The 12,604-nt window shown below is 34.5% G+C and overlaps 1 protein-coding gene across 2 annotated transcripts in view; it reads left to right on the forward strand.

Moving 5' to 3' along the window:
• CSMD3 (CUB and Sushi multiple domains 3) overlaps positions 1-11,655 on the forward strand; it is a 715,473-nt gene extending 703,818 nt beyond the window's left edge. For both annotated transcript variants that reach the window (XM_009890359.1, XM_009890360.1), the window contains 4 exons: positions 5,354-5,466; positions 7,544-7,631; positions 9,880-10,015; positions 11,375-11,655. In XM_009890359.1, the coding sequence (XP_009888661.1) occupies positions 5,354-5,466; positions 7,544-7,631; positions 9,880-10,015; positions 11,375-11,534 (497 nt within the window). In that variant the 3' untranslated portion in view covers positions 11,535-11,655. The remainder of the gene's footprint in view (positions 1-5,353; positions 5,467-7,543; positions 7,632-9,879; positions 10,016-11,374) is intronic.
• Positions 11,656-12,604: the final 949 nt, after the last annotated feature.

Consider the following 12,604-nt stretch of genomic DNA (forward strand, 5'->3'; position numbering starts at 1 on the left):
GTGGCCTTGGGCAACCTGGTCTAGTGGGAGGTGTCCCTGCCTATTGCAGGGGGGTTGGAACTCAATGATCCTCAAGGTCCCTTCCAACCTAAACTGTTCTATGATTCTATGATATTTAGAGTTAATAGTTAACGAGGAGAGAAAGAATCATCCTAATGCTCATGCTTCTTCCGTAAATATTATAAATAAACTTAAGTTACTATTCCTGAGATTTTCTTAACTCTTAATGATACAATTTGCCTACAATAGCCTATTAATGACTAATAAGCAATGTGATGAGGTTAATATGTGTTGATCTAGCAAGGCAGACATACTTCATGAGCTTGGAGAGCACGGAGAGATTACACCTGTTAGACTAGCTGATATAGTTGAAAAAAGTAGCTACCCTTCATGCTGTGATTTCCGAAGAAGCCCTTGATTACAATCTTGGTTTATGATATTCCACAGTCCCTGCCACACAGAGCACTGTTGCCATGGTTATGTTGGCACTATATGGACAGTTGTCTACTCTGTGAACCATCAGCAGAAACTACAGATATGGCCTGGCAAGCAAGCAGATAAAAATACTGTAAAAGATGTTTGGGTTTATAGTCTTTGTTCGTTTTTTCAAACTCTGTCAGTTGCTTGATTGAGACATCTCAGCCACAGAGACAATGGGCCTGTCACACCACAGGAGTGGCAGGCTACAGCTCAGGGGTGTGAATAAGCATAAAAGAAACACCTGAAATCAATATTATCACTCAAAACTTAGTCTATTGAAACTTCACCCTCTGTCTACAACATGTTTTGCAAGGACCGAAGAAGCCTAAAAGTTGCAGTTATGTATAGGCTGGACAGTGCTAGTTTTAATCTCATTTATAACTTAAGGACCCCTTTCTCTCAAATAGTTTAACACCACTCATTATCCCAGAGGTGTTAGCAAGGACAGAAGTGACAGAAAGTCAACTTGTTGGAAAAAAAGTGAGGGGAAAGTTCAGTACATATGTTTCTGAGAGGGGTGGTCTACAGGAAGAATATAATGGGCCAAAGAATCCATGTCTCTGTTGAGCTCTTAGTTTCTAGTATCTAGTAGAGTGGTGAATTTTTGTCACTAAGTTTATTTGTTGAAGATATTTTGTAGGTGTCCTTTGAAGAATCACACTTGAGAGCCTTTAGATGGACCAAATGTTTCATAAAATATTTTCTGACTGGTAACTGTGTTTGTCTTGACTGTCTGTGTGAACTTAGTCTATCATATGATGTCTGCTTAGTTTCAGCCATGTAATTTCTATGAGGGTATTAGGTGCAGTGGATGTAGTATTTCATATTTTTAGGATTAGTAAAAGTAAAAGTTGTATTTTCTCACTCAAAAAACCTCCTCCTGCAAATAAAAATGTTCTGTCAATTGGATACAACAGTGATTGTAAAAGTCCAGTTTTTGCTCTACATACAGGCATTGCACACATTGTCAGGTAATTAATATTATTTTCTTTCCCTAAATTCCCTATTTTGCAGATAGAAAACTGAGATCCTGTATATTGAAAGAGTATCTTAGGGCCAGATTAGCAGGGATGAATCAAAAAAAAGCCATTGAGATGCCAGGAAGCTGATTTCTCCTATACTTAACTTTAACTTGTAGGTTTCTGAAATGAAAAGTAGTTCTCTCCCCGTGCAGCATTTACTCTTTTGCATTCTATCATTTGCTATATCTTTTTTATCTTCTTTATATTTTGACACCTGTGCTTGCTGTAATTATAGCATACATGTCTGTCACAGGTTAGAAATGGGCATATTCTTTTGATCAGTTCAGCATGAGTGAAAATAACAATGTTATGATAGGGATTAAGAGAAGAGAAAGGTACAGCTTTTAGTTGTTTATTTGGTCCAGATTAAACGCTGTCTTGTACATTGGGAAACCAGTTGCCAGCTCTGAGGAAGCACAACAGCCTTTCACCAAGAAATGCTTGTAAATTCACCATTGTAAATGAGCAGAGAACAGGGGTTCCCTGGTCTGTGGGAAAACATTTCTCTATGCTCTTGTTTGAGTGCAAGCACATAATGTTCATGCCCATGTACACACACCGCAGCCCTCAGCCTCATGAAAGTATTTCCTAATGTATATTAATAAGATACATCCATGGCAGATGTGATTTTCTTTTTTATCATGTTCCAAATGATTTCTAGATGCACACTGTCTAAGCTCTTGAAGTGACCAAACAGTGTGTGATAATGAAAACGCAGTCCTGAAGACAAGAGAATAAACCCTATCTTACCAAGGCACATTCATTTGAGTTCAGTGCAGTGTTAACACGAAAGTTAGTCTGCTTGTTAGCTCGGAAATTATTTATATATAATGATACCTCCTATAGAGCAAACACATATCCTTAATGCGGAGAAGGTTTCTGTTCTGTGAATTTAAGCATGTAAATGAGAAACATGAATTAGGAATTTCATTGCCCTGTCCCTTACTGCAGCTTCTGAAGCGAGCTAGGAAGTTTGCATCTTAACCTGAATTGAACTTTTGAGACGCCCATTTCACCACAGTCTGTAGTGAGAGCCTAGAGTGAATAAACTAAAGGAGAGGACAAATTTAAATGTCTTTCACTAGTTGGAGTATATCTGGGCATGTGATCTGTTCCATTTTAAATTTTTTTCTTTTTTGCAGAGTAGCAGCCAGCAAGACAGGTGTGACCGTCCTTTTTCTTCCCTGGAATTCATTTTAATGTAGTAACTTCACCCACCATTTTCTTCTGACCATGTATACAAAACTCTAACTATTAGTCTGAACACTCTGCTGTCTTTCAGATCATCTCTTTGCAGCATTGCAGTCCAATGCTAAGCTATTCAGTTGTGACAGCATTTCTTCCTTCTCTGCCTTAAGTTGCAAAGAGCATGAAGTACCTGAGCATTTCATTCCTTCTGCTACTGTGTTAGTTAATGGTTTTGTGCAGCCTTAGTTACATTTTTTTTTCACCAGAGACTGTGGTGTGTTGACCTTGGTTGGATGCCAGATGCCCACCAAGCCGCTCTGTCACTCCCCCTCCTCAGCTGGCCAGAGGAAGAAAAATAGGATGAAAGGCTCAAGATAAGGACAGGGAGAGATCACTCACCAGTTACTGTCACATGCAAAACAGACTCAACTCATGGAAATTAATTTAATTTATTGTCAATCAAATGAAAGTATGGTGATGACAAACAAAACCAAATCTTTAAACACCTTCCCCCACTCTTCACTTCTTCCTGGACTCAACTGTACGCCTACCTTCTCTATCTCCCCCCCTCTGAGCAGCACAGGGGGATGGTGGATGGGGGTTGCAGTCAGTTCATCACACATTGTCTCTGCCACTCCTTCATATTCACTCTCCTGGGTCCAGCGTGGCGTCCCACCCACAGGAGACAGTCCTCCACAAGTTTCTGCAACATGTGTCCTTCCCATGGGCTGCAGTTCTTCATGAACTGCTCCAGCAAGTGTCCATTCCACACATCCTTTCCACAGGGTGCAATCCTTCAGGAATGGACTGCTCCAGGGTGGGCTTGTGACAGGGTCACAAGTCCTGTCAGCAAACCTGCTCCAGCATGGGCTCCTCTCTCCACGGGTCCACAGGTCCTGCCAGGAGCCTGCTCTGACATGTGCTTCCCACAAGGTCACAGCCTCCTTCAGGCATCCATCTGCTCTGCTGTGGTGTCTTACACAAGCTGCAGGTGGATATCTGCTCCACCCTTAACCTCTATGGGCTACAGGGGGATAGCCTGCCTCAGCATGATCTTCACCACAGGCTGCTGGAAAATCTCTGCTCTGGCACCTGCAGTACCTCCTCCCCCTCCTTCTCCACTGACTTTGGGGTCTACAGAGTTGCCCATGTATGCTCACTCCTCTCTTCTCACTGCTGCTGGTGTCATGCATGTGTCACCCCTCCCCCACTCTTTCTTAAATATGTTATCACAGAGGTGCTACCACCTTGGCCATGTCCATCTTGGAGCCAGCTGGCATTAACTCTGCCAGACTTAGGACAAGCTTCTGGCAGCTTCTTACAGAAGCTACCGCTGTAGCCCCTACCAAAACCTCAAACCCAATACAGAGAGACAGTACCTTCTACGCCTCAGTGCTGTCTTCAGTTCTCGTTCACATCACAGAATTTGAATGAATAAAAATGGGGGTACTGCTATGTTACTGGAGTTTTCAGTTAATAAAAAGAGATCTAGTTTAATTAATGCGTAACTAACACATACTAACTAAATCTAGCCTGAATTCATCCACATTTGTTAGTCAGTAAAAATTAAAAATAAAGGGAGGGATGAAAGCCAGTGTTTAAGTCTAATTCATTTACATTATGAAGTCTGTTCTGTGATGTACTGAGTCAAACAATCAGTTTTAATTCCAGTTTGGTGGAATTTTCTGGAGGTGGAAGTGTAATTGTTTAGGGTGTTGTTTTTTTTTTTCTTTTTCTTGTTTTTGGTTTTAGTTTTATTACTGTTAAAGTTTTAGTGATCATTAGCTTCTGTTCATGTGAACTGCAATATAACCTTGTGTGATTCTACAAATAGAAGACTTCATATGAAATGAACAGTTATTTCAGTGCTCTGCCAGAAAGGAAATGATCATACTAGAAAGGTCTTCTATTTAAAAACTGAACTTTTAAACCATTAATTGGTAACAATGGTTAAAATCTGGGGGGGTGAGGAGGGATCGTACTATTTTATTTTCATTCTCCAAATTAACAAATAAGGTTATTTGGGTTCTGAACATTTCTTTTGCAGGAATTAAAATGAGCCAATTAATTGTGCCTACACAAGTAAAGAAAGTTATATATAAGTCTTATTGTCTAGAATAAACTCTTGTAATATTGAAAGATGAATAACAATTCAATTTTTTGAGATATTTGCAAAGGTTTTTTTTTGTTTGTTTGTTTTTTTTTTAATTTATCACCAGCTTTTGGAAAAGAATTTAGATGTGGATGTTCCTATTGTCACCTTCTTTACCTGATGACTAAATTACAGATATTGAAAGTGGGGATGAAAGGTTCAAATACATTCTGCCTGATTCAGAACTGTATTTTTAATCTCAAATCAGATTGCTGTCAATGCTTGTTCTGTCTAAGGTTTGTTACCATAACTGTTCAGTAACAGCTGTGTGTATAGGATTTCCCTTCTGTCCTCTCTACAGGCTAAGCTAAAAGCTGTTTCTATTGAAATCCTGTGATAATTGAAATAATTTCACAAAAGAATGCATCTTGCTAAACTAAAATTTTGATAACAATGCTACCTATTCTTCCTGCTTTCCCTTTTTAAGGCAAAAGATTGAAGGCATATTCTTAAAGATGAAATTATTTCTCTACTCAATGCAAATATAATTTTTTAAAACTTTATTCTACAGGAGTGTATAAAAGCCAGGAAGCTCGGCTAATGCTCCACATATATCTCATTAAAGCACCCTCCCATACATCTGTGAGCAAGTTGAAAGAGGAAAAATGGGCTATGGATGGTTTTGTAAGTATATTTCTGCTATAACAGAGATAGAAAGATTTTTTTTTTTTTTTTTGGATTGAAAACATGCTGGTGTTCTACACCCAAAAAATCCTGAGACATATCAAATGTTAGCAATGCTGATTCATTAAATGACATTAAAATTCTATTGTAAGTTATAGGAGTCCAGTCTGAGGGAAAATATGGGAATAGTCATAATGTCTAGGCACAGTTATATGGCATGTTAACACAGAAGACTTTCTCTTATTTCTCTTTGAATTTTATTCCAATTTATTGAGAAATTTTATCATCAATATAATATAATATCCATTAATAATAAATTGTAATATATAGTAGCAATTTTTATCATTAGGCTACCAGTCATGTTTTATTTTTTGGTGATATTTTTAGAAATACCATGAAAAAGCCGAACTGTTACATGTATGGGGAAAACAAAATAGATATTGCTCCAATTAATCATTAATACCCTTGGAGGTTCTGGCACTGAGCTTATTCTTCAAAAGGGAAAAGAAGACAGCACATAACTGAGAGGAGGAGAGGTAAAGGAGAGGGATAAAAAGAAGAAGCAACTGCCCAGGTGTCTGGGATGTGTTTAAACCAGGAAAAGGAAATCCCTTCAGAAAACAGACAGGAAAAACAAACGTTGCCCAAGATAATGCTAAGACTGCAAAAAGCTGAGTGTGTTGGGGACCTGAAATGCTTTATTTGCCAGAGAAGAAAGTAGATTTTTTCAGAAAAGAAAAGGCCTGAAATAATTTGGATGATGATGATATCTTATATATCCCTATTACACTGTCTCATTTTTCAAAGAAAGTGTCTGTTTTCTTACAATTCACTTACTGGTAAAGCACTACAGGGATACCAATATGGGTGCACGTGCCAAAAGAAGAGAAAGGATATTCATTGAAGCATACACATAAATTTATATTTGTATAACTTGTGGCACTACTTCAATAATAAATTTTTTAAAAGGTGCAAAACCAGAGCAAAAAGCCCTAAATCAGTTAAACAATAAACGTACTGATAAATGGGCTTATCTCCCTTGGTTTGTACAAATTTTAGGCTTCATGAGCATGCTCCTGAGGTGAAAAAAATATGGTAAAAGCAAGAAAATTACTTTCAAATTTCTAAATGTACAAAAGTACATAGTACAGTCCATACATTCCATATGCAATTTAGATACCGTTCTTATTTGACCTTTTTTTTTTTTTTTTTTTTTTTAATATCATGGATAGCTCAAACAGTCCGCTTTACCACAAAGTAAGAAATTCACCTGAGAATGCATCCTGTATTCAGTGAAAACATAGCTTTAGGTCATTGCTGAAGACATACTGTTGCCTTGAGAAAATGAAGCTTAAGGGAAAATCTCGAAGGAAGCTGCCTCAGGACCACTGAAATTAAACCTAATAACTACCCTGGGTAGCAAGTACCAACTAACACAATGTGCAATGTGTTAGTTTAGAATGTACTTACCCTAATTAGGGAGATATTAATAGGATTACAACCCTTTCCTCCTTCCCAGAAGTCTTTTAGTATATACTAGCATGTTTTGCTCTTGTACCAAAACATCATTCAATATTCTTCTGGTCTACAGCTGCATAATTAAGTAATTATTGGGATAAACACTGAGAAAGAACAAAGGGACTGTCAATTAAATGTGAGGTCTTTTTATTTACTTTAAAAATAATTATTAAGACCTCAATTCTTGTATCATTAGGATTATCTGTAATGTAACTTTTGCCATCTACTTCCTAATCAAATCAGATAATTATGAAGTATGTAAGATACTTAGAAATACTGACATCTTGAATTGCTATAAACTTTAAGTTTTGTTGGTTTAAAAAAATAATATAGTTAAAGGTAGTGTAAGGTGGTATATGTGACCATAAGCTGCCGTGTCTAAGGTGTGCCTTTAACACTCCTGTCTTTACTTCTGAACTTTACAGACTTCCTAGAAAAGAGGGGGTGTTTTTAATGGGGAATAACAGCTATCAGTCAAGCATATTAGAATATCTCTCTTCCAAATAGATATTTGTAACAAACATTTCCCTATTTAATTCATAGTATTTTTTGTTTACAGGTTTCTGCTGAGCCTGATGGAGCAACATATGTTTTTCAAGGATTCATTCAGGGTAAAGATTATGGACAATTTGGACTTCAAAGATTAGGTATTCAGCAAATTTTAAGTTTTTGACAGTTCATTGTTCCATATTCTGTTTTATTATGTCCAGTTGTATAAGGGTATCTGCAGGATGTTATCAGTATTGACATTTTATAGAATATTGAAATATTCATACCTTTAAAATTGCCTTGCAATGCACTGATTAGAATAGCTATACATTTGTAATGGTTTGAGCAATGTTTTTCTATGAACATGTGTAAAATGCATTTAGTTTCACATCTTAATAACTATATAGAAAGCTCATGTTATAGAATGTTCTACTAAGCCAATCTCTTCCTTATGGTCCTGAAACAACATTTTACCTAAACATTTACTAAGAGTGAAACTGCTAAATATTTGTAAGTAAATCTTTATGTTACTCTTAAGAAGAATAAAATCTTCCTTACTTGATAAGCATTTATTTCCTAAAAAATGACTTCTTGGTTCTATACACTCGGTTCTACACCAAACTGATACTCTTTATTTATCTTTTCTTGGAGAAGACAGCCTTGGTAACAGAGCTCTGGTAACAACATTCTCTTCTGATTTTTAAGAAAAAGAATTTCATTTACTTTTCTGATACTGTTTTAACAACTGTGATACTTTTTCAACATGAATTTGAATTTAGTTAATATTGAATTCTTGAATGATAAAACACTATTGAGAATGTTTAGAAGAGGAAATAATTTTCACTAATGTGAAATGATCCTAAGATATAATGCTTATCTTCAGATAAAATTCCTATATGTGGCTGCAAAAAAAGGTTCTTTCAGCCACAAAGTATTGGACACTCTTATTTTGTCAGTAAAATTATTTTATTCTGTAATGTGCTAGAAGGGTTTACTAACGAATGGATAAGGTAAAAGCAATTTTTTCTGTTTTCACAGTTCTAAGTCAAAGTAAAATACATTGCTTGGGATCTTGATTTCCACTGTATTTGCATATGCAAATTATTTAAAAGAATTTTTAGAAATATCTTTGTCACAAAATATTTCCTTTAAATGAACATAAAAACAGTTATTTCCCTTTATTAACTTCTTCAAAGTAGTTTGAACATCTAAGAAAAAATATAATGCAAGGTTTCATTGGCAAAGAGTTTTGATTTTTTTTTTTTTGTGTAGTTGTAAGATTCTTTTCTGTAATATATTGAAGGTTCTTTTTATTGGTTTATATCTTCTAGGGACAGAATAGTTTAAGTTCTATACAAGAATTAACTTAGTTAACCCAGTCAATAATACAGCTATGGAAAGATTTACAATCAATGATCAGATTTTGTTTAGCTTGTTTACCACTTCATTATTTCATGCACACAAACACAAAAATAGTTTCTTTGAAACAAATATTTTTATTTCTGTTCCCACACAATTTTCCTCACATTTAATTGTTTTTCCTGAACATTTAATATATTTTTTTGTATTTTAGTAAATTGATTATCTGTTTGTTTCTTTTTGTGTTGGTTCATTTGTTCATTTGGGGTTTTTTTTGTGGGTTTTTTTTTTTTTAATTTGCATATATTGGCTTGTAAGATCAAGAAAGTCAGAAAATATTATGACCTTTGCAATTCTCAAAAGATCCAGTCCAAAGCTTACACATTAACTTAGGATCTGCTTTGGTATTCCTTTCCTCACATTAAAAAGATGTACACCTTGTCTGTTTAGATAATATAGATAATGTGTTTCTCAACCATGCAGCAGATCATATTCTTATTTTTTCATCAATATCTGGCTTTAGCTCTTCACAATTGTTCCTACCTCTTTCACTCTATGTATCCATAGCAGTGCCTAATGAAATCAACATGATTAATTTTCAGTTTGTCTCTACAGGTTATTTACCCTTTCCTTGAAATCAAGTTTGCTTGTTATACATGCAGTATTTATTAATTTCTGAAATATATAATCAGTAATATAATCAAACATATGCATTATTATAAATTTAACCTTTTGCAACATGGTACATTAATTTGTATTAATAATGTCCAAAATCTGAATCCCATACAGAATTATGCAATCAGATGTTTACTCTATGAGAGTAGATGTACTCTCTTAGTAATTAGAATTACTTAGTAATCAGAATATGGCATACTGCACTACACTTAATTTCTAGGTGGTCTCAGCATACAGCTGTATGTATACAGCTGAACACACTATGATTACCCAATCACAAGGTGTTATTGAATTCTGAAGTTTATGGAGTAGTGCCGGGGGTAATAGACATGTATATTATAATATTTGTTTTTTTCTTATTATTCTTTTTAGGTCTTAACATGTCTGAGGGTTCAAATTCTTCTAATCAACCACATGGTACAAATAGTAGTTCAGTGGCCATTGCTATCCTTGTGCCTTTCTTTGCCCTTATATTTGCTGGTTTTGGCTTTTATCTTTATAAACAAAGGTAAGTAGAAATAATGTATATAGGATTCCTGTATGACTTGGTGTTTTTATTGCCTTCAATCTTTGTTAGTGTGTATAAAGTTTTCTGTAAAACCACAAAATGTTTGTGAAATCTGCAAGTAGACAGTTCTTCCTACCTGCATTATGTCTGACATAATGACTGAGAGATGTTTATTGTACTGTGCCATACTTTCATTCCTAACTATTTAAAATGTTACCGATTTCTCTCTTTATGATAACAAAATAGGTGCTATAAATTATTGGCATATGAGGAATAATATAATGAATAGACTTTGTGTGTACTTAGAGTAGATTGCCTGTATTGTTTTTTGGGTTTTTTTTACATGTGACAGAATTATAAGTCATACATTTTAATTCTTTTAATGCCCGCTCTTTTTATTGGCTTGCAAGTATATGCAAGGATTATGTCATTGAGAGGTTTCATTATGGAACTGTTTTTGCATCTGAAATTATTAGTTCATATGCAGTTATGTTACATAGCCATCAGTCTTCTCATTAGTCTTAAGTTCAACAGTTTTGTTCATGTTATGAAGACTAGTATTAGTTATTTGGATTTAGTGTCAAGTAATCTTTTCCCATAGCTTTAAAGCATTAGATGACTAAAGAAAATTTAGTCATTTTAATGACATGACAATTCATTGCCTACTAACTGTCAAAATGGTGATTTGCGTCTGGTAGCCTGACAAGAATAATTGTAATATACTTTGCCAGATAACATTAGTCTAAAACATGTACCTTCATTTTTAAATGTTACCACTTGTTTTTGAATTGCTTCAGAATATGAAAAAATGCTCATGTAATTTTTTTGTACATTTGTTATTAACTGTTTGCTGTAAGCACTTGTCTTTACATTTTATATTGATGATTTACAATACAGTATGCATTTTGCATAACAATACAGATGAAATGCTTTCAAGGGATTGAACTTTGATATTTTGAGTTATTTAGTAAAAAAGAAAATGTTTCAGCTATAAATTCATTCTTGATAAACTTGTTGAGTCTCTAAAGGGAAAAAGAAAATCTCAGTCATCTTGCTGGGGAATTATTGCATCTTTACAAGATTTTGTTAACTATTTATTATCTGATCATCCAAGTGGAAATACCTACCTCTTCTTGGGTTGTTAACTAAGTTTTTAAGTGAACACCATTTTAAATGAATCAGAAATCCCTTAAACTTTGATAAAGAGAGCAGTAATTCTTAGCACAGATACTGTAAAAAAATTAAGATGTTATATTTAGTTCCCATAATTGGAATTAGGAGTTAACTGTTCATATTCTTAAACCACATCAAGTCAGTCAGGAAAACTACAGTTATAAATACTCTGTCTTTCTTCTACAGGACTGCACCTAAAACACAGTATACAGGATGCTCTGTACATGAAAATAATAATGGACAAGCTGCTTTTGAAAATCCCATGTATGACACAAATGCAAAGTCTGTGGAAGGGAAAGCGGTACGATTTGACCCCAACTTGAACACCGTTTGCACAATGGTATAATGTGGTAATGATATGTCTTCAAAGTCTAGAAATTGACACACAACACAGTGCACATACAGTTCACTGATTAAAAAAAAAAGAAATTAAAAAAAAAAAAAAAAATTAAAGCACACTTTTCAGGATATACTGGGTCACCTTTTCCTGAGGATGATAGACAAGAATGGGTTGTGGTTATTTTGTTTTGATTTTGTTTTTCATAAACTGGATCAGAATTCTTCTTTGTGTATACCACGGAGAATTTAAAAAAAAAAAAATAATTTGCTGCACTCCATGAGTGCTACTCACAGTTTATTTGCTTTTTTAAAAAAGGAGGTTATTCTAAAACATAAAAAATATTTGCATATATTGGAGGAGCATCCACTATCAGTATTTCTGTGCTTTATAAAAACTATAATAGAGGGACTGGGTTAAAAAAAAAGATATAGGTAGAAAATAAGAGCTAAACTTACAGGAGACAATAGGTCACTGACTTCTCTTTAACAGTTGTATGCTACATCTTTCTCATGAGTTTGTAACTTTTTTCATTTATGCACTCCGTTTAGCATTTTATTTTTCTCAGAACAGTTAATTTTTTAAAATCCAGGATGTAGTACTTAGAAATCAGCAAGTACAACTTACTCTTTTCATGTCACAGAAGAAAAATTCAAATATCATATTTTTATTTAATGAATTTCCTTCCCTGCTTCACCTCTTGCTTCCTTTTCATCTTCCAAGTCAAGCTCCTTTTCTCTGTTTCCATTAATAATGTCCACAAATGGTAATGTTTCTACATTTATTTTGTCAATCATACAACTAGACAAATTTTGAAATCAAGAAGCTAGTACAAATTGAGCTTTGTCATGTGGCTATGTTCCTTACTGTTGAAGATCATTCAAAAGGGCGACCATCTCACATCTCTTTTCAAATGTGAAAACATAATTTAATGATATTTCCAATTAAAAAGTGCAGTTTACAGTAACATTAGTAATCAAATCCATATGTCAAAAATTTAAGAGTTCATTTTTCAATTCATACTAGTTAAATCTAGATCATATCACATCAGTGTATTCCTTCAGCATTTTGTTAAAATG

The sequence above is a fragment of the Charadrius vociferus genome, unplaced genomic scaffold (genome assembly GCF_000708025.1).
Source record: "Charadrius vociferus isolate BGI_N301 unplaced genomic scaffold, ASM70802v2 scaffold168, whole genome shotgun sequence".
NCBI lineage: Eukaryota > Metazoa > Chordata > Aves > Charadriiformes > Charadriidae > Charadrius > Charadrius vociferus.